This window comes from Rhinolophus sinicus, chromosome 8, assembly GCF_057876585.1.
Source record: "Rhinolophus sinicus isolate RSI-liver-muscle chromosome 8, RSI-T2T, whole genome shotgun sequence".
In the NCBI taxonomy this organism is placed as follows: domain Eukaryota; kingdom Metazoa; phylum Chordata; class Mammalia; order Chiroptera; family Rhinolophidae; genus Rhinolophus; species Rhinolophus sinicus.
Genome location: NC_142508.1, coordinates 30308677 through 30334516, shown reverse-complemented (window position 1 = coordinate 30334516; position 25840 = coordinate 30308677). Strand labels below are relative to the sequence as shown.

The following is a 25840-nucleotide window of genomic DNA, read 5'->3' as shown; positions in this document are numbered from 1 at the left end:
CTTGCCTGTTTGCATGTTCATTTTATTACTAAACTGATTACAAAACCTTATAGTACAAAAGCCAAATGTTTATGAATAGCCAATACTAGCTAAACTTCTGCTAATACTCCCAGGGATAGCCCTGAACATCAGAACATTGACCAAATTATTCTGGGTGATGGTGCTACATGACCTTTGAAGAAAACTATCTGAACAGTTCTCTCCTGAACAATTCTTGTTTCTGTGAGTGAATTTTCTTTCGGAAAATGTTTTATTTGTGAACCAAAATCTACCATGTTTAATTATTTTAAAAATTAAAAAATACAAATGAAATTGACCTCTAAGTTCTGAAAGAATCCATTCTGGATTAGCCATCGTCTATTCTTGAGCATGTATTAAGCCAAGGGTCAGCAAGCTATGGCCTGCAGGCCAAGTCCAGCCTGCCACCTGTTATTGTAAATGTTTCATTGGAACACAGCCATGATCATTCATTTACGTATAATCTATGGTTGTTTTCATGCTACAAGAGTTGAGTAGCTGTGGCAGAGACCACATGGTCCTTAGAGCTTAAAATATATACTATCTGCATCTATATCAAAAAAGCTTGCCAACACCTAAACACTTATTAAAAAGAAAGAAAAAACTATTTAAATTTTGTTTTAATTACAAGTCTGTAAATATTTTTTTTCCCTTTTCTTCTCATCACAAAGGTACACACTTTGGCCTACACGAGTTGATGAGATTTTTTGTGGACTAGCCTGGGTATCTACACATTACATATATTGTTTGTATGGATTCTTTAATGTGTCACCAACCAATGGTACAAAGGAGTTTTAGAAAACTGCCTATTTGTAAACGAGGGACCGTATCTACTTGATTCATCCAGCTAATCAACCGAATAGGCCTGAAATGCTCTGAGAAACCATGTTTACTTCTTTTGAAATTAGGAGTATGTAATCAGTGTCATATAGAAAGTTGCTGAAAATAGCAAGCACTACCTCAATACAAACTTAAGGTTTACTCACATTTATAAACAACAAAAATCTTTAATGCTAGGAATTCCACAATTCTTAAAATTGAGAGGAAGGATGGCTTTTAAGATTATATGCAATCGATTTTTTCAAATAATATGTAACTTTGTTAGTATTTTTACTTTCCTCAACCACATTTTTTAAGCACACTTGTAAGGTGTAGGGAGCAACCCCCAGGGCAGTGTGGGAAACGGGCATGGCTCAAAGAACTGTAGAAGACAAGACTTACCTTCCTGTGACGCTCTTAAAATCAGGGAAAAAACACATGGATCCTGCACTATGGATGGTATTTGTATGCTTGATTTATATAGTACACAAATTTCTTTTTGAGTAGCTTTCCATAAATATTCCAAAAATATCAGAAATTGTTTTCTAAAACTTCTCAAAATAATTAGATTTTTACACTATTTAATAGAAAAATAAAACAAAGGTACCAAACCTATGTAGGCAAAACAATGTTTATTCAAGAAAATGTAAAAATGTTTTAATTTACATATTACAATGAATCCATAGAGTCAAAATTGCACAATTACACATTCATAAAAATCCACACATAATCCTCAGAATAATCAGTTTCTGTACAAAGATTTACAGGTGTTCAATGTATGTAATTCTTCCTCAGTGTGCTACTGAGTTTAGAGGTTCTGCTCGAATGTTCCCCAAATCAAGTGCAGAATCTGTTTCTTCATCAATTTCCCCAATGACTGCACTGCAATTATTAGGGAAAAGAAAAAAAATGAGTTAAAACAATCTAATTTCTGACAAAACTGAAGATAAAGTCAACAGAACTCCTTAAAGTGAAAACAAACTCTTCAGGAAGTAGTGAATTGCACATTTAAGTCACAAAACTCAAGACGAAATAATTTGAAGGAAATATTATTACAGGAACCAATATTAAAGGACAGATTTCAGGGGTGGCCGGTTAGCGCAGTTGGTTAGAGTGTGCAGCACTCTTAACAACAAGGTTGCTGGTTCAATCCCTACATGGGCCACTGTGAGCTGTGCCCTCCACAACTAGATTGAAACAACTACTTGACTTGGAGCTGATGGGTCCTGGAAAAATACACTTAAATAAATAAAAGTTTAAAAAAAAAAGACAGATTTCATATAGTGGGATTGGATCATGGGTCTGTAAAGGAAAAAGACACAAATGGGACAGACATGGAACAAAACCCCCAAAACATCCAACCCTATGATTTCAACTCCACAGGGACTGAATTAGGGAAGTTGTGAGAGACTGGAGGGAAATCACAAAATCACTACTAAATAAGCAAATAAAAGTGTGTGTTATTTAAGTAACTTTAATGAACTAAATCCATCAATGACATGTAATTTCTATTTCCTTTTCATGATTTCTCAAGTTTACTCAATTTAAATTCAAGACCAAATGTAGTTTTTTATATACAAAGATAATAATAATTGGTACTGAAGTATCTAACAAATGATTTTTCATGCTACTGGCTAGACTTAAAGCCAGTAAATTTTTCCTTGATTTGAAACAAACCTAACACTAATTTCATTAAACCATACTGAGTGACCAAGGCCATGTCTCTCTAGCTAAATATAGTCAGTTACATTCAGACCACGGGACCTGAATGAAACATTATTCCACAAAAAACTGGTTGTTTAAATTTGTCTTTAACGACAGTAAATTCTATACATGAATACTTTTAATACCAAATTTGCCAAATTTTGCTTTAAACTACATAAAGACGTAGATCTCTAATTATAGGAAGTACCAAACTCTGGGAGAATATAATAAATTTTCTCAATATAAAACAAACTGAAGATCTTAAGGCACCCTTAACATTGAATATCATTTGAAATCCTTAGGGAAGATAGTGAAGTGCTGGTAAATGGTTTGTTTTGTTTTGTTTTTTTAAAAGCTTGTAAGAGTTTATTTGAGCCAAAATGACGACAATTGCTGGGAAGCAAAATCTCAACGGATGGAGAAAATGCTCCAGTAAATGTTTTAAAATAAGCTCTCCAAAGAAAAATGGGGAGCCTGGTTTGCAGTGTTTACTGACATCCATAGTGCAAATTCTCCCACTATGGCTGATTTCAAGCTACCAACAAGATTTTGCAATCAACCAGCTTGCAAAATTCCTGAATATATAACAATCTGTTTTCGTAAGCTGGCTTCAGCAACTACTAGGTCTACAGCAAAGTTTTAAATTTTTAAAAATTGAAGTTAAAAAATACATTCTGTTTTTTTGTTTGCTTGTTTAAATTAAAGTAGGAGAAATCTTCCTAATATCAGTTATTATGCAGAGCCCCAATATAAACAATCAGTGTTGCTTTGGTCAGGGGACTTAGGTCCCCCTGCTCTGCCTTCCTCTGGTTCTTTACAGCTCACTTTATAACTTCACACCTAAAAGTCATCTCTAGAGAATATTTTACAAACCTCTCATTTTGATTAAAGATGAAATAATTTATCCATCTAAAGATGATTTAAGATAAACAATTCAAATGAATAGTATTCTTATAGATATCTTCTATATCCTTCCTACCTGTGCCCCAAAATATGAGATGTTAATGTGTCTTTTGCTGCCTTCCAGCCATGTTCTATACAGTACTCACTAGAAAATTGATTCAACAATCTTCTAGCTGCTTTAATTGCACTCTCAAATACAGTAGCTACTAGCCACATGTAACTGTTAAAATTAGTTACGATTAATAAAATTTAAAATTCAGTCACACCAGCCACTTTCCAAGTACTCAGTGGCTATACACGGCCCGTACCTACCAGAGCTGATAATGCAGACATAGCGTGTTTCCACCCCCCCCAAAATCTCTATTAGAAAGCTGCGCTCTACACTGTTGTAGACATTTCTTAAATTACTACCACTAAAATATATATTTCTCAAACTGCCGTATCAGTGTGCCACAAGTTAACTGAGGCCACAGCATAAACATGGGATATGTTAAGAGTGCCAATTATACTAAAAAATTGAAAGAAAATTATAAGTAATGGATAAGTACTTGTTTATAAATTCAGCTATATTATGGAGCATGAATCATTTAAAATTGTTCATTCAAGAGATTTCAAAGAAATTTTCAAACCCCCGAGTACATTTATAGTCCTCTGAAATTGGAGGTATTTTGGAAGAACATTCTAAAAAGCTTCTCTAATGAAGTATTTCGTGTAAGGACCTTACCCAGGCCACTTCACTATTAGAAATACGGGCCAATCTCAGTAGATGGAAACCTCTTCTCCATATAGCAAGGCAGTACACCTACAGCACTTAAAAAAGACGTATTTTACTTACACATTGTCACCTCTTACGATGTATAGCCCTAGTACCACTTGTTCTACTCCCTGTGAAGAGCTGAACACGCGTTCATGGCTTTCATCCAAAATCAAATTAATGGTCTGGTCAAAACCTTTCAGTGTTCCCTGTGGGGAAAAATAATTCAAGAGAAAAGACAAATATTTGGGTTTACCTGAATGTATAAATGCAACCACACAATTTTAGTTGCTGGGTACTCCAACAGAAGTACCTATTTTAAATATAAGTCCACTGTAAACCAGAATACCTCTTTAGAACCAACAGTATTCATGGGCACAAAACTCATCTCTTGGTTTTTTAGGGGTAAAAAATTACATCACACATCTGACTAGTGCAGAGTTGTTGAGAGTTACAAAGGACACCTACATACCAGTGTATTTCCAAAAAAGTAGCATAAAAGCCCATGTAGTCCAGTCCAAGAGCTAACATTCTAAAGATACAAACTAAAGCAAGGGAATTTAAGGAGAAACTACACACACACACACACACGGAACCTACATACCAGCTATAGCAATGACAGTGTCACTTCGTAATACATACTAGGACTCGGCCCTGTGCTACACACACCATATGCATTATCTCAACTAACCTCTACCCTTTGAGGTAGATGTAATCATTCCCACTTCAGAGAAGAAAAATTGAGGCATAGAGAGGTTAAGTCATCTCTTAAGGTTTCCTAGGTAGAAAGTAGCAGAGCTAGGGTCTGACCTACGAAAGACATGTTCAAAGCCAGACCACTCAAGTACTATAATATACTAACTTCTATGAACAAGCAAATATAGTTCCTATTTTTCAGAGATTCAAATCAGTCCCATAAATACCAAGGGTGCCAAAAAAGTGTATACACATGACTTGTATTCATCTTTTTTTATCCATACATATTGAGCATTACAATTTTAATACAGTTTTTTTCCTTTCTTAAAATGTGTATACATTTTTTTGGCATCCTCTGTACATGCAACTTCAACTGGTATTAACAGCTAACACTTAAGGAGTACTTTCTGTTTGCCAGAAAGTGTTCCATGGGCCTCACATGTATTTACTTATTTAATCCACCCAATAATGCAATAAGGTAGATACAAACATGACTAATAATTAGAACCAGAACTTGAAGTAAAAATTTAGATAAAGTTTGATGGAAGAATCCCGATTTTGAATAAAGGAAGACATGGGCTTAGCACAACACAGTAACTCAAATGCTATTCAAGTTTCTGAAGAAACATCAACTTATACTGGTCTTGCTTGGTTAAGTCCCTCAAGCTCACTATTAAACTCTTTCATGTTTTGAAAATCAAGATATGTAAAATCAGAATGAAATAAAGAGAAAATGATAACCTAGAATTTGGAAGAGAAACAAAATATGGAGTATTTACTACACTAAACTAGTTAGCAAACAGTTATCACACCCATACATAGGCTCTTGGCTTCATTTTACAAATAATTATTCTATCAAGTGAACCACATATCAAAGAAATACAGAGCTACTGACTCAAAATGCTTTTAAAATAGCTTTCCTTCTGTAACATCAAAATAATTTTCCAATTTATTATTTTTCCTGCTAACAAAAACAGAAAAACTTAAACGTGAGGTTTTCACAAAATCAACTATTTGCAAATATTTGTTAATAGCAAGTCTTTCTCAAAGTGTTAATATAAGATTAATATATTTCAAACTGTCATTATTGCACAAAATATAATGTGAGATGCTTAAAAGAAAACATGATTGTTCTCTTAAAAAGGAAGCAAGGCAACTCCAAGCCTTAGCTTTGGAGTCAAATTCAATTTAAGTCCCAGTTTGGTTCTGCCACATGGGACTTCGGGAAACCGATTCACTTTTCCTGAGCTTGATTCCTAACCTAGAACACGGGTAAAATCTTCCTCAGAGTTGTATGGAAGATTAAGTGACATAATACATGTCATGCCTGATACATAATATAACTTGATCAATGGCAAAGTCTAACACTTTGACTGGTAATAGTCACTTAATGACCCCTGAGAAAGATCACAAGGATTAAACAGAAAACAAACAAAAACAGAAGTGAAGAATGGGAAAATGAAAGATTAAATTATATGAATTCGATACAGTTAGAAAATAGAGAAAGCTTAGCAACCTTAAGACTTTTTTGAAAGCAAATAGCCATATGAATTATGAATGAAGACATAATTAAGCAGCCAAAAATCATGGGATAAATTCCTCAGATCAAGGAACAGGTCAAGAAGAGAATCCAAGATTTTTCTGGAATTAACGGGGATACTGTGATGGAAGAACAAATGAGATGACATAAATTTAGGGTCAATCAACATAATTTGTCCTACAAAAGACAGAGGTCATACAACCTAAGATAGTCAAAGAATATTCATACCATACAAGCCTTAATTGTTCATTATTCTATATATGTAGTATCTAAATCACCAAAAAAGTTTCTAAGAGGCATATACAAAATTTCAAAAGAATTATGATTCATGTAGTGAATATCAGAGCACTAAATGGGGAAGGAAATTAAAAAATGGAAGAGGAAGATAAATATAAAATACAGGCAGGTATCTGCAGACTAGACTAGCCACTCTCTGAGGGCAGCATCTATTACTCTTACTCAGCCCAGCTCCTAGAAGCCTTGTATGTAACTTTCACTCAACATTTAATAATAAAAGAAAATAGGGATCGGCAGCTACTTATCAAAGAAATAACGAGTTGAATCCGAAAACTGTAATGCAGTTATACGTGGTGCCTAGGCATCAGAGATTAGAGGTTTTGCATAAAAATTTACAACCGATAAGCCTCTGAGAAAGCAGATAATGAATATGCCAAATACTTACCACAATCATTCTCCCGTCAGAAGTAATAACAGCAACAGTTCCTGACAACTGATTCAAGGAAAACATTTCTCAGGGAATGCAAACTGAAAACTTAGAACCTGGTAAGGAAGTGGTTTGAATTACTAGAGAAAAGGTGACAGAATTAAGATACAACTATTCAACACAGCCAGTACATTCACAATATAAAAACTTAGTTTCTGTCTTCAATTCCTTGTGATAATCACACAAAAAAGAAGAAAACAGAAAAGGAAAATTCTTTTCTGTGTGGTCAATGCAGCCTGTCTCAAAATAGCTGGGATATCTGGTACTTTTTTACTTAGGAATATTGCAGCTCTAACTTTGAGTAAGACATTCCCCACTTTCTTAGGCCTGTTTCTTTATCTCTAACACGAAAACGGATTAGTGCTGAATTAATGTTGCATGATTTCAAGGGTGTTAAGACACTGTCTTCCAGGGCTTGGCGTCTGGAATTCAAAAGAAAGAAGCTATAACCAGTGTCGTCAGGTAGCACTATGCTTTGCATCTTTAAAAGTCGTAGTGTTTCACTTTTGTCCCAAATTTGTATGTGAGCACAATGCAGTGTTTCTGTCCCGAGACTTTAAAATGTAGCACATGAGGACTTTTAAGACTTCACAGAGGCTTATTTATTTGCCCCTTGTGACGATCCATTGCAACAGCAAGCATTATTTTCATTCTATCAACAAAGAAGTTAAAACTAAAAGGGTAAAGGGACAGAATTTCAACCTGACCATCCTTACTTTTTGCTATCCTCGAACAACGAGCAAAGCCTAAGAATAAAACACGTACATAGATTTACAAGACCATCGTCGCCGCTAGGACTGTTCATTTTATTCCCAAACTTGACCGCACAGGCCCTAGGGAAGTAGTAATGATGAATCAATAGCGGGTTTCTACAGAGACGGGGGAAAGTTCAGAATAATCACATTTTTTAAAGGTTAAAATTAAAAGGCGCCTCGGGCCCGTAGGAGCCGCGGCGGGTTCCAGCCCCGGGCGCGGGACCACTCGGTCCGGATCCTTAACCCCCGCACCAGGGCCAGGCAGTGGCCGCGAGTCCCAGCCGCCCGCCGATCCCGACCCGGGCCTCTGGAGCGCCGGCCTCGCCAGGGCGGACGCGGGCCTCGCCACGCTCCGGCTGGCGCCAGCGGCGGCCACCAAAGGATACGGTTGATATAATTCTCCAGAGCCGACGTCATGGCGCGAGCACCGCCACTGCAGGCAACACTGCAGGTTACCGACTAGCGGAGATAAAACCCACAGCAGCTCGCGCCAACTGGCTGCAGCAAGTATCGCGAGATTTACCGCACCCCAGCCTCCGCGAGTCCTACCGAAAGTAACCAACTGACCGACCGTACCCGTGAGGCCAAGCGGTGACGAGTTTAGTGCGCGTGCGCAGTGCGTTTCCGCTGATTTCCGGCGGGTGATCTCGGAAGCCGAGAGAGGCAAAGGCCAGCGGGATGCAGAAGAAAGGAAGAACCTTACTGAAGGCGGGGTAGGAGGGAGAAAATGAGAGAGCGAGTTTCCTAGCGGAGTGCAAGGCGATGGGGAGAAGTTACTAAGGGAAAACGTTGAGGAGAAGCAGGGAACGCGCAATAAGGTGCCTTCATCACGTGAAGTAGAGATGAGTGCTGTTCCCGTAGGAAATGTAGGTGCGGGGAAGTGGGATCCCTAGTCTTGGAGCCGACATTAGTCTTTTAGAAGCTGAATGGCCTAGGACGAAGTTGCGCATATTGTGACCATATGGTATACATCTCTGGAGAACACACCAGTAAGAAGCATGTTAGCATATTCTGCATTGGCCTCCAAAAATGCACCAACGTGGAGGCGTTGTTTTCACTTACTTAAATAACTGAATCCAAGCAGGAGGAGGTGTGCGAGCCTCCCTGAAAAAACGGCTTTCCTTTTGTCAGGCCACTAGGTGTTCCTGCCCTCAGGGTTAAATTAGTAAATCAAAGGTCTGCTGCACAGCCCTGGACAGGATTGATTAAGGAAGAGTCTTCTAGATAAGCACCAGGCGGGGTCTAGTCCTGGCTCAGCTTGTGAATTGTGTGGGTGTCCTTGTAACATCAACTCACCTGGGCCTGTTTCCTTAGGTGCTTAGATGCTGCGTTAGCTACCATTTTGGGTATTTACAAGTGTTACTAGAAAATGTAACTCATTTTACAGTGGTCCCCTAACTTCAAAAGTTAAAAAAGGATCTATATACAAAATACCAGCGGGAGCTATTTCCTTTTTTACAAAAATCTCTGATTTCAGTTAGGTTTATGATTTCTTAACTGACGAATTGTGGGTTTGAAATATCTCTTGCAATGTCAGCAGTTTTCTTCTGAAAAGTGAAGCTGTTTTCATTACAGCATTCCCACAACATACAGATCACTTCCAAATGGTTAATATTTTACATACTGAAACTTACTCTGACCTGTTTGAAACCACACATAATCAGGAAATAGGTGGTGACTAACCCAGTATTTTCTGGGGGAAAAGTGTAAGTATCTTCCATAAATGAAAATAATGAAGATATTGTGTGATTTCCAAATGTTAGACATTGAACTGAAAAGAAAGCCAAATATTAATTAGTGATAAATGAGGTATCATTAGTAAGGAGTTTAAAAAAAAACTGCCACATTTTAAAAATATATGTAATTTTTCATCTCTTAAAGTATGCTTATGTTTGAAAATGTTTATTAGCATCATATAGTAGCTTATGGAATAATTTCATAATAAATACATTACATTGTAAGTTTATGACCTTGTGTAGTTTCTATTAAATTAATATGCCAGATAAATAACAGATAGACGATGTTTAGAAGTTTGGTCCTTAAAAGTGGAAGAGGGAGGCGGGAGAGTGGTTCTGAGAGATGTACATGAGTGGTTTTGCTGTCGATGGCTTTGAAGTTGATGAAAGGGGACCATGAACCAAGGAATGGTTGTCTTTAGCTGGCAACAGCCTTTAGTGAACAGCCAGCAAGAAAACAGGAACCTTGGTCCCACAAAGGCAAATAACTGAATGCTGTCAATAAGCCAAGTGAGCAGGAAGTGGGTTCTCCCTTAGGGCCCCCAGAAAGGAACATATTCTGCCAGCACCTTGATTTTAGCCTAGGGGCAGACCCCTGTCAGACTTCTGACCCGTAGAACTGTAAGATAATAAAGTTTCGTTGTTAAGCCACTAAGTTTGTTACGATGGCAATACAAACTTAGTGGCTTAACAATGAAAACTGCTAGAGATATACAACCTCTTAATTTATTAGTTTCCTGGATTTTGACCAAAGAAAGTCTTTGGGGAAAACAACGGTGCTGTATCTAGGAGATTTGTAGCCTATTTGACAACAGACAACTTAAGTACTATGGCTCGTGACATCTTTCTCTGTGGCACAAAGTCCTATATTCTGAACTTCTCTCTAGAATTCCGTCCACTGTGGAATTGAGGAAAATGTGGGTTTCTTCAACCCAAGTCACTGTTTACTTCATGTGTGTTTCTTATTCATTATACTGTGCTTATAAGGTGATGGCCCCACTGTCAGAGCGAAGAGTGGTGCGTGTTTAACTTTTACTGAAACCCGCAGTCTTCTTGATCAAGAGTCTTCGCTGTATGCTAAGCCTCCATCCCTCCTGTGAACATGTTCCATGGTTCTCCTGAGGTCTTCTCTGGGTTTTATCTTGCCCAAAGTCATTTGTTAGTCAGTGACAGAGCCAGTCTGAACATATACAGTCAAGCTCTACTCATTACACTGCGATTTTAACATTGTTGTCCAAGGGAAATGTCCAATAGAGTGAAGAAATCAAGACCATGATGTAAACATTTGAGGTTATTCAGATGTGGGTACTTAGGAGTCTTCCTTCAGATTCCTGTTTTGGCAGTTTCAAAGAGGCAGATTCAACATTTATCTACCCTGGTGCATTTATTCCCCTTTTCTTCAATATTAGGCATCTGTGTTATTAAACTTCTGTAGCAGGGGTTGGCAAACTAGCCCTCAGTTCAACTTTTTTTGTAAATAAGTTTTATTGGAACACAGCCACACCTATTATGTGTCATTTATGGCTGCTATTGGGTGACAATGACAGAGGTGAGTAGTGGTGTCAGATCATATGGCCCACAAAGCCCTTAAATAGTTACTGTCTGGCTCTTTACAGAAAGTCTGCAGACTTCTGTTCTCTAATGTCAAGTGAGATTTCTAAAGCTTTTATATTCATATTACCAAATTGTCCTCTACAAATTTTGCACAACTCACTTTCCCACCCAGAAAGTGAGATAATTCATCATCTCAGCCTCAGGTATTACAATAGTGCCCATTTTTACCAGCTTTGAGATAGAATTCGGTTGCATTTTTCTGAACTTAACAATTTGCACCGTGGATAACAACAACACAAAACAACTATGATTAGACTGAAGAAGAATGTCTTGTTTCCTCCGTCTCTCCCTTCCTATTGAAATTTCAGCCTAGAACTACAGGAAGGTTTTCCAAGTCATTATTCCATGTGACAATAACTCATGCAGTGGGATTTTTCATGCACAAAAATAACGATGATATAAAATAGTGATCTGCATTTTAACATGCAACAGAAAGTGAATTGAAAACCACAAACGTGTCATAAGAATGCAGTGGATTAAAAGAAATACTCAGCAGACAGTTTTTTGGAAACAAAAAGCTGTAATTAAATTAAAGACAACTGTTCATCCAGGATGTTAGTCATCGTTTTCAATTGTTCAGCATCAGAACTCTCTTTTTATTTCTTGAGAAGTCCCTACTTTATGAGTTTTGGTGGGAGGTAGAGGTCTGTGTATCAGGTACTCTTTTTCGTGGTCTTTCTTGCAGCTAGAGAGGCCTAAGATCTGCTTATGTCTACCCCAAACTGAATTGGGTCCTACAGACAACACACTCTGTTGGTCAGAACAGTCGCAGCAAGAGCAAGTCCATAAAGGAGCCATGTCTTTCATGCTGCTGGTGGCACCCAGGGCACGTGGGCTTGCCAGCAGTATTGGCACCTGCAAGCTTCAGTCTGTATTGTTTGGCAGTGGTGTCCTCAGGGACTCAGCTTTGCTGTATGTCTGGGACACACTACATGGCTGTAACTTCTGAATCTTGTTCTCCAGCCTGGCTCCAATTATGGGAGCTGCTCAGTGTCCTTTTACAAATTCTTTTTCTGCTTCAATCAGCTCAAGTTTGTTTCTGATTTCAAGCTGGCAACTAAGAATTTTGACTTAGAAATGTTCCGGAAGTGGAGTGTTAGCAGTGAGCTACAGGGATCTTAAAACACTTTTTTGCTCATTTAGTTTATACATTTTTTAAAACAAAAAATGTTTTAACTAACTCTTTAAACAAGCGTACTTTAAAATTCTACATTTCTATATCATACGTTTATTAATGATAACAAATGTGTAATTTCTGTCAGATAGTATTTTTTTGTGTGCCTTAAATATATTTTCATTACAACCCTAAAGCTGCAAATTTAACACATTTATGGCAAAACCCATCCCCATTAGCAAACTTATCAGCTGACTTTATTTTTCAATGTAAGTCAGTGTATTACCCTGCATTCCGTGAGAACTGTTGGAAAGCTCATCCCCCAGGAGCCCTGAACTTCCGTGGACATCCTTTCTGGGTCTGCTTCAAATGTGAAGTCCGGTCACTCTTTACCTGGGCCAGTTGTGTGTCCCTTCTAGCTCAATTTCTAAGTAAGTACATGTATAATAAATATTTCCCAGTTCTTTCAAAACTATTTCAGTGTGCTTTAGTGACTGTCAGTTGTCGATACATGCATTTCTTTAAGGGGTTTTTCTAGAACCCAGCCTACCTCTGTGTCAGGCTGGAAATACTGGGGAATTAGCACCCGTAGGGAGCAGTCTTCAGTGACTGCCAAAGTGGATTTTATAGATACCTTCTTCAGCCAGGTAGGATAATTCAGGTGGGATATCTCAGTCATTCAACACAGTAGCTGATTTAACAGTGCACCTCTCATTGCCTCCTTCCTTTCCTTGGAACACTTCTCCATTCCCTTCCTGGTTCTCCCTAAATAAACTGCTTGTACTTGAATTCTTGCCTAAGATGGAGATCATGAATACTTCTTCCTTTCGGAGGGACCTGTATGTTCCTTGGTTTGAAGGTACCTGTAGCCCCTCCTTGTCATCGGATATCAACGGATCTTTTACATGATGCAAAGGATGATAAGGGACTCTGCCCCCCCTCCACAGATCTGTGCGGGCCTCTAAATATCCCTGGGTAGGCAATCACCGCTACCACCAAAATTGATTTAAAAAGGGTTGTTTACTCAAAAAATACCTGTTTATGAAAGACTGTAGCCAGGTTGCTGCACTAAAACTTCAGTTGGGCTCAATGATGTAGCAAGAAATGAAGCCACTAGTCTGTATCGTAATCTCATGTATATCCTTTGCCCTGCCTGTTACTGGTTCAGAAGCAAGCCAGAGGAAAAGCACCATTAGGTGAGTCTGGGTTGCCATTCTGACCCGTCCCCAAAAACTGACCAGCCTGTGGTCTGGCCATAGGTAGGTGCCACCAATAACCTGTGTCCCCTAAACATATTGGGCTCTTTGGGTAAACAGGGCAAATCTGAGCTCCACTTCCTGACACCACAGTGATCTGTCTAGTCGTGGCGTTCAGAAGCCTGGCCACACTCCAAGCTTGGTGATTGCAGTGGTGATGAAGGTTTGAGCTACCCATGTGTCTTTCCTGGAGGAACTGGGTGTGGGGTGGTCAACCTGCAAGGTCGCAACGTTCACAGAGTAAGTCACTCATGTTGACATTTCCAGTACTAGTGATAGTCAAATACTCAGCAAAATGCTTCTCCTGTCTTCCTTCAAACCACTCTTACCTTGTGTGAGACTGTCCCCCTCGACCATATTCCCCCTCGACTCCTGGTGTTTCTTTATAGACCTTTTGTTTAGAAGAGTGTTGTAGGACGTAGGCTCCAGAATCACACCTTAAAGCCAGGATTTATGTCAGCGATTTATTATGGAGGAGAAGTCAGTAAGGAGTGAGGGAAGCGGGAGGGGAGGAAACCAAGCATGGCGGCATCTGCAGGCTGGGTTTTACCCAGGCCACCCCTGCAGGGCGGTGCTGGTATGTGCCTTGTGTCTGCAGTTGTGTCCTCAGCTGAGGCACGGTACCTGGGCTTTGGTAACCCCGTTTTGCCAATGCTTAGGGAACGCTGTCGGTGGAGGAGGCACAGTTCCAGCTGCTGTGTGAGATCAAAGCCCGAGCCCCCTACAGGTGGCAGTGTCCTGGAGAGGAGCAGCAGGTCCTGGCTTCAGGAGCTGAAGCACAGGAAGCGTAGGCGATCTAAGGGGGGCTGGGTGGTGTGCAGGAAGTGTCCATGCCAGGGAGTGATTGAAGTTTCTAGTAATTTAAGTTTTGGGGGACATTTAAAGTGGAAAATGGTAGACTGTCGCGTCCAGCACAACACGGGCAGTGAGGGTGCGAGAAGGGGCAGTTTGGGTTAAGTTTTTAAGAAAGAAACAAACAGACTTAATGCAGTTAAATCTCTCTGAAGGCCAGGGGTCTCTCAGTCTCAGAGGACTGGAGCCCAGATTTGAGCCGACTGGAGGTTTTTATTGATAAGTATACAAGGGAGTAGCAGTGTTTTTGGCATTGTTTGTGAGACTCACTTATCACGTTATAGAAACAACCCAAACCAATTATGTTGATCTTCAAACAGCCGGAGCAGAAAGTCCTTGAGGTGAGGTATGCACCTCTTTTCAGGGACATATATCACATGTTGAAATTGTTTCACAGAGCTGAGCAGAGAGAGTTTAATCTTATCACTCTCAAGACTTTTCTCCCAATTAGGTGAGAGGGAAAAGCCAGAGCCAGCAATGGCTTTTCCCAGGCAGGGGGAAGGAGAGGCAAGTCTCCTTCCCATATTCTTCTAAGGCAGCTCATTGGGGGTTCCCACTCGGTTCCGCCTGGCTTAGGTTGTATCTCCCGTGAGATATCTTACCCATCTTTGGCTGCAAACCTTCTTTTGGGGACCAGACAGAGAGACATAAGGTGTAAACACAAGGACAGAACAGAGTCCCAGAAAGGCACAGTCTCACACTCTTCTTTCCTTAAGGATAGACACAGGGGGGACAGTTGGCTAGGCTGTTGTGTGACTACATCTCCCCCTTTTTTGTTTTTGAAGTATGAGAGACACAGACCGTGCAGTTTCTTCATTTATAGCCTGTCAGAGGGCTATTTGTCCACATCTGAGGACTACACAAAATGAACAAAGAATAATAAGCAGAATAGCAATAGCCCCAGCAAACCCTCCACCCAGAGTCTTTATCCATTTAACAGGGTTTAAATTGGAAAGTCCTTCTGCAGCTGCAGAAAGTGTCTCTTCTCCAGGGAGGAGCCAAAGCTTGGCGCTGGACATCTGATCCACTTCTTGTTGTAATTGTATAATGTCCACAGTGAGGTTAGGCGTATGTCCCAGGAGGTGGGCTCGCACCTTAGACCAAGGGGTACGAGTTTGATTATAAGAAAATGGGGTTACACAGTAAGTGGATACATTCCAATCACATTTTAGGGTAATCATAGTCTGAAGATTTTTACTTGATCACCAAGAAATACAACAGTGGTTTCTAGATCTGTTAATCTAACATTAATTTTTTGATCTATTTTGATTTGTTGATTCCAAGATTTACTAGCATTTCTATGTCATTTTTGTACAAATTCTGTAGTTTGAACAGTTTGATGTAGAGCAACACCAGAAACAGCAGCGACAGTGGTTATAGCAATTATACCCATAATAGCAGTAATCAGCAATCCTACAAATCTTTTAGTTTTATGTAATATCTTATGAAGCAATTGAAGAACAATATGAACAGTGGGAGAGCCCTCCCACACTCGAGGGGCTTGGACAGGAATCCATAGACCCCGTCTTTTCCTCAAGATCATTATCTGATCTTGGGAGGAATTATAAATTGAAGAATCTATACAAGCAAACAAACGACACTGATGGCATTCAGCTATTTTTAAGGTTGAATCAATTGTGAACTTTCCCATCAGAAAAACAAAAGGAGTTTTAAGACATACTTGTAAATTAAACATCTGTGTTTTTTCAAACTTAAAGGTATATTGATTACCAATATCTTTAGTATAATTTCCATTCCAAATCTGATTTTGACCTAAACCTAAAGCTACTTTCCATAGGGTCTTTTGTACAGGACCCCAAATAGGAGTAATCATTTTTAACTGAGGTGGTGCTAAAACTTTATCTTTCCAAAAAATAGAAATATGGTGATTTAATGATCTTTGGGAAATTGAGCTCTGACATTTGATCTCTTAGGGATTGAGGTTCAGAGCAATTTACTCTGGAACATACATGAATAGCAATCCCATAAGGTCCCCAATCAACTACAGTACGCTCGATCTAAGCTTCCTCTACATACTTCCCTATGAATGCGGGAGTGTGTGTCAACCCATTTATCTTGAGGACACGGATGAAGAGAAGGAGGAAAAAGATGAGTGCTTAGCTCTTGAGTCTGAAATCCTTGACCTGAAAGCATAAACAATTTTTTATAAGTGGCATTTCCCTCTCCCTTGGGAATCACCCAAGCTTGATCAGAGAGAGGAAGACATGGAGGAATAGGGCCAATACAGATAGGTATATGTTCAAAACCTAAGGCAGTGTGACCAGAGAGTATAAACTCTCGGACTTCTTCATCAGGGAACTCTGGGCCTCTTTGATCCTCAGGTCCTGGAAACCAGGAGCTATTATTAATGTAAATTAAAGGAGGATCATCGTTCCAAGTTACAGGTGTTAACAATGGAGGATTAGGAACATAAGCCCAATAGGTAAAATTATCAGCATAAACACTCATTGGAAGGCAACTCACAATGAAAAGAATAGCCATCTTGGAAACCAATATGTTGGTATCTGTTTGGGAGAATATTTCTTTAATTAAATTATTATTAGCCTCTAGGGATAACTTTTCAAGTTGTCTCCAAGTAGGGAGTGTGGTAGTACTCAGGTCAGGAGCCTTAGTTGAGGATGAAGCAGCAGGCACCGGGGCAGGACGGCTACAGGTGTCGCGCTGTTTCATATCAGGTGATGGAAGTGGAGTCACCACAGGCGGCTGCCGACGGGGCTGGTGTGGCATCTCGGGAGCTGGTGGCTGATAATGGGGTCCCATGAAGCGATGAAGCCAGTGGCACTGATCCTTCTGTGGACTCACACTGGTGATCGGTAGTGATTTTGTCCCGCGAGTGATTATCACTCTGGACTGGGGTGCGAGGTCCACAGTATGGCTTGATGCACCGACTAGGCACTCACAAAGGACGTTCCTTTGGTCCTGGAGAGACACAAGCAGAACCTCGTCCCCATGTTAACAAAGTCCCTAACTGCCATTGATTAGTTTGAATATCCTTCCACCAAATGGGCACATCCTCCAAAGCCTTAGGACTATGGAGATTGTTAAAATGTCTTTCTGCAGCTGTGCGCCCAAGGTGTGGCTCTGTATTACTGCTAGAGCCAGAAGAATTCAAAAAATTTAAAGTAAACATGGCTTTGGCCAGTTATACTTGTGGAGGATTGTCTCCTCCATTTTGTTTTTGAAGTTGTTTTTGAGAGTACAATTAGCACGTTCTACAATAGCTTGTCCTTGGGGATTATAAGGAATCCCTGTGGTATGATTAATTTTCCACTGTTCACAAAATTTTGTGAAGTTGTTACTAGTGTAAGCTGGGCCATTGTCTGTTTTAATGGCTTGAGGGAGGCCCATAATGGAGAAGCAGATAAGTAAATGTCTGCAAGAGTGGCTAGCATTTTCTCCGCTTTGAGCGGTGGCCGAGATGAAACCAGAGGATGTATCAACAGGGACATGAACAAAAGATAAACGTGCAAAGGAAGGGACATGAGTTACATCCATTTGCCAAACAGCATTAGGAACTAGTCCTCGGGGATTAACCCCTTCACGGCCCTCTTGAGAAGCATTAAGAATTTGGCAGTTTGGGCAAGTTTGAACTGTATGTCTGGCCTGTTTATAAGTAATAGGAAAACGAGCCCGAAGGCCAGCAGCATTTGTATGGGTTAAAGAATGAAATTGGGTTGCCTCAGTAACTAGAACATTAGCAATTAAAGAATCAGCAACAGGATTGCCACACGTCAGTGGTCCTGGTAAGGAGGTGTGGGAGCGTATATGAGTAATGAAAAATGGATGTTGTCAGTTTCTAACAACCTGTTGAAGCTGATTAAAAAGAAACTGAAGAGACGGGTTTGAGTTATTAGACAGTAACGCCGTCTCAATATTTTTTACTGTGTGAACTACATAAGCTGAATCAGAGACAATATTTAAAGGTTCAGTATAATCTTGTAAGGCAATTAGCACAGCAACTAACTCTGCTCTCTGTGCAGAGGTACAATTAGTTTGAATGACTTGTTGATTTATTTCACTTACAATTGCGGCCCTGCCGTTACTAGACCCATCAGTAAAAACTGTCACAGCTTTTGAAATTGGAGCTGGACTTAATCTTTTAGGGAGAATCCAACTTGTCTTTAGAAGGAATTGAAACAATTTATTAAAAAAAAAATTTATTTTTTGGATAGTGATGATCAATAATTCCAAAATATCCACAAATAGCTATTTGCCAGATTTCAGAATGGTTATTTAAGTGTGTAATTTGTTGTTTTTTAAATGGGACTACTATCTTGTTAGCTTCGATTCCGTTTAAATGAAGAACTCTGGTGCGAGCTCGTGAAACAAGCTCTGAAATTAACTCTAAATAAGTTGGGAGTGATTTGACAAAATTATTAGGCAGAAACAGCCACTCCACCAAGTCATTTTGTTGGATAATGACCGCTGTAGGCGAATGAGGAGTGAGAAAAATTAAAATTTGTAAAGGTTGAGATGGATCTATGCGCTGAATCTGAGCCTCTTGAATTTTTTGTTCAACTAATTCTAGCTCTTTGTTGGCCTGAGGAGTCAGGGCACGAGGACTGTCTAATTGAGAAGGACCCCATAAGAGACCAAATAAATTACTGAGCTCATAGGTGGGGATTCCCAGAGTGGGACGAAGCCAATTAATATCTCCTAACAATTTTTGTGAATCATTTAATGTCGAGATTTGGTCTCTTCTGATTTGTGCCTTTTGAGGCCTAATCGTTTGTCTGTCAACAATAGCTCCAAGATATTTTACAGGAGTCGTGGTTTGAATCTTATCAGGAGCAATACAGAGACCTGCCAACTCAAGTTGTTTCTGAAGCAACTTAAAACAATCTGCTAAAATCTCTGCAGTAGATGCAGCACAGAGAATGTCATCCATATAATGAATGATGTAACAACCTGGAAATTCTTTTCTGACTGGTGAAACAGCTCTGGCTACAAAAAACTGACATATTGTGGGACTATTAAGCATTCCCTGAGGAAGCACTTTCCATTGATATCTTTTACTAGGCTCTCTATTATTTAGAGAGGGCACTGAGAATGCAAATCTAGGGCAGTCTTGAGGATGTAAAGGGATAGTATAAAAACAATCTTATAAATCTATTACTACTAAAGGCCAATTCTTGGGAATCATGGATGGTTGGGGGAGTCCAGGCTGTAACGGACCCATAGGCTCAATCAAAGTATTAATTGTTCGTAAATCTGTGAGCATTCTCCATTTTCCTTATCTCTTTTTTTATGACAAAAACAGGAGAATTCCAAGGGCTAGTTGAAGGTTCTATATAATCCTGTTTTAATTGAATTTGTACCAATTCAGTCAAAGCCTCTAATTTTTCTTTTGAAAGGGGCCACTGTTCAATCCAGTGAGGCTTATCACTATTCCACTTAAGAGCCAAAGGAGTTTTTAGCTCCATGACAGTGGCCCCTAACAAAAAGGCTTATGATTTTATGAATTAAATTCCGATCCTTCACGTCCAGTCTGCAACGCAGTCTGAATAGGCTGAGTAAGTCCCTGATTAAACTTTCCTAAACCTTGTCCTGGTTGGAAACCCATCTGATTCATTATTTTTTGGCTCTGAGAGCTATATTGTCCTGGGGGTATCCAGATTTCTGCTCCCCATTGAGAAAGCAGATCTTGACCCCACAAACTGATTGGAATATCAGCGATATAAGGCTGTAAAAATCCTTTTTGTCCTTCTGGCCCGAGGCAAGGAAGAATGCAGGTGCTCTGAAGCAGTCCTGCAGCCTCGCCTATCCCTACAACATTAGTGTTAGATGGTTGTACTTGCCAATTAGCCGGCCAATCTTGAGAATTTATTACAGAGATGTCTGCACCAGTGTCCATTAATCCTAAGAATTTTTTGTTATGAATCTTAATTTGACAGACTGGGCGGATGCCAGAAATCTTTTCTGCCAGAAAAGCACCTGCTGATCCGGTACTTCCAAACCCTCCAGTTCTTTTTCAGGTTCCCCTCTTTTTGGGGGGTACATAAGGGATTAAAAGAAGCTGTGCAACTCGTTCTCCCTTTTCAGCAGACCAAGGGACTGAGGAGGACATAACAATTTGAATTTCTCCCTTGAAATCTGGATCTATTATTCCAGTGTGGACTATAACTCCTTTTAATGTTAAGCTTGAGCGACCAAGGAGAAGTCCAACTGTTTTTTGAGGGATTGGTCCAATTATTCCTGTGGGCACACGAAGGGGGGTTTCTCCTGGAAGTAGCAGTATATCTTGAGCTGTACAAACATCAACTGCAGCACTTCCCTCAGTTGCATGGGTTAATTGTTGAACAGATAATTTTGAGGAGGTGGCACCGTCTGGTAATTTTGAGGTGCTGTCTGACTCACAAACGCCCCGGTTGTTGTCTGGGCATGGGGCTGGCCCCGCTTCCCGTTTCCCTGAAGCGGGGTCCCATCTTTATGATATTTAGATTGGCATTCAGAGGCCCAATGCTTTCCTTTTTTACACTGAGGACAAACCCCGGGTTGTTTAGAACCCTGGGGAGAAGGACTTTGCAGCTGGGAGCCGCTTTTTTTCTTACCTCTGCAATTCTTTTTAGTATGTCCTGGCTTGCCACAATTATAGCAAGTGCCAGAAAATTTGTCTTTTCCCTGAATTGCCCCTGTAATGGCATTAGCTAACATAGCAGCTTTATGGTCTTCTGTCCCCACTTCTTGACACAGCCTAAGATATCCCATAGCAGCAGTTTTTCCTTTTTGTGTGCCAATGGCACGCTTACAATCTTTGTTTGCGTTTTCAAAAGCCATAATTTGTAGAATGATATCTGCGGCAGCAGGATTAGTGATTTGTTTATTAATGGCTTCTTGCAAACAGGCAAGGAAATCTGAATAAGGTTCCTGTGGACCTCGTAAAATCTTTTGAAAAGAGGAGGGAGTTTTGCCCTCTATCTCAATCTTTTCCCATGCTGCTAGACAAATTTGTTTTAGTTGTCCAATAGCCAATTCTTCCATATCTTGCTGATCATGGGTCTCAGTCCAAAGTCTTTTTCCTAATAGCTGGTCAGCAGAAATATCTATATTACGAGCCTGATTTTGTCTCTCCTGTGTTTCTGCACTATCAATCCACCAAGTTTTAAATTGGAGGTATTGAGAAGGAGTTAGACAAGTTTTTGCTAAAGCATTCCAATCTGTGGGAATCATCCGATTTCCATCGGCAATACTTTTAACAAGGCCGACGGTATATGGAGAAGTGACTCCAAACTGCAAAACTGATAGTTTTAATTCTTTTAGCAATTTAAAGCAGAAAGGCTCATAAATCGCCTCATGGATCCCTTCAGGATGGTCTGCATTAGGGGCTTCAGCCTGTCTAAAGATCTCTGGAAAATTAAGGGCATCTATGTCTCTTTCGAGTTTAGCTTGTTGTATGCCACGCTCTATAGCTGATAATGAAGAGCGCGTACCCTTCTTAGTTGTCTGAGGGATACTTTTACTGAGAAAGGGATTATTGTTTTGTCTAGCAGGTTTGGAAAGCCTCCGCGTTTGTTTTAAACAGGAAGGAGGTGGCCAATGAGATGGAGGAGGGGGACAATCGTCCTCAAAACATTCCTCTGGGTCTGGATATAGAATTTTAGGAATGACAGTGGACGCCGTCTCGGACCCCTCATCATCATCTCGACCCTCTTTTGTTTTTTTAAACTGGTCTATGTCATCTTTTTCTCTCTCCTCTTCTGAGTCTGTTTGGAGCGGTTCCAAAACTGAGTGGATTAACTGGAACGTTTCCCAGATTGAACCGGGGAAAGACACTCCACTAGAATGTACTTCACGGAGACTTCGTCCTACCTCTTCCCATTCATCTATATCAGGTGTCCCAAGGTTTGGAAACCAGGAATGAGTCTCAATTACTTTGAGGAATTCCTCTAATCTTTTTCTGAGGTTCTGTGCTTTCCCTTTTTAAGAAGCTGCTGAAGCAGGCAGATGTAAGGTCTATACTTGCTTTCTGCATTACCCATGTTAGTAATTAAGCAGGAAATGAAAGAGGACTTTCACTCCAATTCCACTCTGATGCTCGGCCGGCCGTGCCTCTCTCGAGACCTTAGAACATGTCTTAGCTAAGGCGTGGTTGTATATCCCCCAACCGTGGTTGGCGAGATGCCAAATCGCTGTTATGTCGTATGACGCCTTACGGAACCGCGGTTACGAGCCCAAGCAAACTCCGTAGTCCTAAAGGACCATGGAGCTATAAGCATTCACTCACACAATCACACTCTTTCACACGAAAGAGTTGTTTCTTTTGAACTTCTTCGTTACCCTGATTAAATTCTCCAAGTCCATAGACTACCTCCTTACCCCAGGTAGCAGCCGCGGCAGATTCTCGGAGTCCCTTCACCGTGTCTGCAGATCCTTATGACTCGTAGTCTCGAGCCCCGCGTTAGGCGCCAGATGTCGCGTCCAGCGCAACACGGGCAGTGAAGGTGTGAGGAGGGGCGGTTTGGGTTAAGTTTTTAAGAAACAGAGACTTAATGCAGTTAAATCTCCCGGAAGGCCAGGGGTCTCTCAATCTCAGAGGACTGGAGCCCAGATTTGAGCCGACTGGAGGTTTTTATTGGTAAGTATACAAGGAAGTAGCATGTTTTTGGCATGGTTTGTGAGATTCACTTATCACGTTATAGAAACAACCCAAACCAATTATGTTGATCTTCAGACAGCCGGAGCAGAATGTCCTTGAGGTGAGGTATGCACCTCTTTTCAGGGACATATATCACATGTTGAAATTGTTTCACAGAGCTGAGCAGAGAGAGTTTAATCTTATCATTCTCAAGACTTTTATCCCAATTAGGTGAAAAGGAAAAGACAGAGCCAGCAATGGCTTTTCCCAGGCAGGGGGAAGGAGAAGCAAGTCTCCTTCCCATATTCTTCTAAGGCAGCTCATTGGGGGTCCCCACTCGGTTCCGCCTTGCTTAGATTGTATCCCCCGAGATATCTTACCCGTCTTTGGCTGCAAACCATCTTTTGGGGACCAGAGACACGAGGTGTAAACACAAGGATGGAACAGAGTCCCAGAAAGGCACAGTCTCACAGACTCTTCTTTCCTTAAGGAAAGACACAGGGGACAGTTGGCTAGGCTGTTGTGTGACTACAGAAGACGTGTTGGAAGATAATTCCAGTTTGGTAAAAGATTTAAAAAGCGTCTTTCCACTTCGTGTCAGCAAGGTGTACAGCTCCAAAAAACATTCACTTGTAATCAGGGCAATTCTTTAGTTATATGGGCAGGAGTAAGAAAAAGGGAGCAGAGGGCCGTCTCCCAAAAGTTCCAGAGCTTCAAGCTGTCACGGTTGCCAAAATGATAGTCTATTTCCAATATCTTGCCTGAGCTAACGCTACACTGTATTCACATCGTAAGTGATGAGGTTGGGTCCTTGCCTGTGTATCAGGGCTTGTTACTGGATTCTGGGGGACGGCTGCCTGTAGACCCAAGGCTCAGAGAATCCTTGTGAAAACAACTCTTTCTTACTTCCGTCTGTAATTCGCCCCCTGTACCCAGAGTTCAGACACAAGACCATGGAAATAGGTGAAGAAAAAGATCCTCTTCATAGTCTCTTTCCACTCCATTTAAATGAACTCCTACAAATAGATGACAGTAAACACATCCGAAATTCCCAGTCTGACCTGAATTCTAGCAGTTGACACTTTATCTTAAATTTGTCTTCCCCTGTAAACCCCTTCAAAGAAACACACACGTGCTCACACAGAAAACCTGCTCAAAGTTCTTAAGTGAAAATATGACATGCTGAAAAAATAGTTATTTGATAGAGTATTGAATGAGTAAGACAGTTTTCTTAAGTTTACCATTCTTGTGGAGAATATGTACATACTTACATCTTCATATATAGACATCTATATAAAACCACCATAAGAAAGCAGAAAGAGAAGTATGCAGGGTGTTTGTTAGCACATAGTTACTGCTGGGAACAGGACCTCTTTATAGCTAAGCGTTTTTGGTCCCATTGTGGTTAGTATCCCTTGCTGCGGTAGGTTGCAAGGTAACTGGGTATCAGGAAAACACTACTCGATAGAGAACCTTATTATCAGTTTTACAGTGTTCGTTGGTGGAGCAGAGTGCCAGACGCAGTGATGACCATCACTTATCCAAAGCAGCTCCTGAGTTTACACTGTAAAGACATCACTTCTAAAATAAGTAGAGGGAGGTGAGGTTACTCTCCCTATGGGTTTGGGTTGGCAGACACAGGAATGGAGCTGTACACAATCAGCTCAAGTTTTAATGGGGCCAAGGTCTTAGATGGAAACAAGGAAATAGGAAGGATCCAATGTTAGCCCTAACTGGTTATTCCTTGTATCCAAGAGGTAGAGGGATAGGCAGATATCTGGGACTGGTTGTAAGAGACAAAATAAATCTAACTTAGAAGACTGATCCAGCATGTCCAATTGGTTTAGTAATAGGTTACTAATTGAATGTCTCCTCTTGTCTGAGTCAGTGGGATGGGTTGCCCAACTTTGATCTAGAAAAGACTCATGATACACCAGTCGTTTCACTGCTTAGCCTCCCCTTCCTCCTGCCACCCGCCCCTCAAGACTGTGCTGTGGCTTCTTGCTTGCTGAGGGGCAGGTTCAATCCCATCCTCAGGACTGTGCCACCTCACCGTGATCGTCCGTCAGCCTAGTCTCCCAGATTCAAAATCTCCTTTAGTTTTCAACCTACCGTGTTTCCCCGAAAATAAGACCTAGCCAGAACATCAGCTGTAATGTGTCTTTTGGAGCAAAAATTAATATAAGATCTGGTCTTATATAAGACCCGGTATTATATGATAGGATACTATATCCGGTCTTGTATTTGCTCCAAAAGACACATTAGAGCTGATGGTCTTGCTAGGTCTTATTTTCGGGGAAAAACGGTAATTGTCACAAACCACAAAACTTGAAAACTTTCCAACATGTTTCTCTTCTTCCATTAGAAGTTATCCTGAAAAAAAGACAAACATTAAAAGAACTATTTTTGCACTGATAAAACAGCCTAGATTCAGACTTATGTGACTGATAAATTAAACTGAAATTATGCGTGTTTTACTACCTCTATCCTAATTTACACTTAGTTTGTGAAATGAAAACAATCTTACTGTATGGCGTAAGTACTGTAAAAACAACAACTCCCAAATCTTTGTCGTTAAACAGAATTTATTTTTTATTCCCGAGTCTGATGTGGGTTGAGAAGCATCCCTGGGTGGTACCCTCCTATTAAAGATGCAGGGACCTAGGACTCTGTCATCCTTAACATTTGCCCTCATAGTCACTGCAGAAAGCAGAGAGGACTTCGGAATCTCTGAGGCATTTTAAGAAGCTACACCGTGA

At 40.4% G+C, this 25840-nt stretch overlaps 1 protein-coding gene and 1 long non-coding RNA gene across 2 annotated transcripts in view; one reads left to right on the top strand and one right to left on the bottom strand.

Annotated features, from left to right (window-relative positions):
• The window catches only part of LOC109436036 (uncharacterized), a 100831-nt gene that overhangs the window by 29009 nt on the left and 45982 nt on the right, over positions 1 to 25840 (top strand). The gene's annotated exons all lie outside the window — the stretch shown is intronic.
• LOC109439685 (U6 snRNA-associated Sm-like protein LSm8) lies at positions 1453 to 8465 on the bottom strand. Its single transcript, XM_019719960.3, has 4 exons — positions 8300 to 8465; positions 7117 to 7157; positions 4280 to 4407; positions 1453 to 1719 (listed from the first exon to the last, which is right to left on the bottom strand). The coding sequence occupies exons 1-4, from the start codon at positions 8328 to 8330 to the stop codon at positions 1629 to 1631; spliced, it is 291 nt and encodes a 96-aa protein (XP_019575519.1). The 5' UTR covers positions 8331 to 8465; the 3' UTR covers positions 1453 to 1628.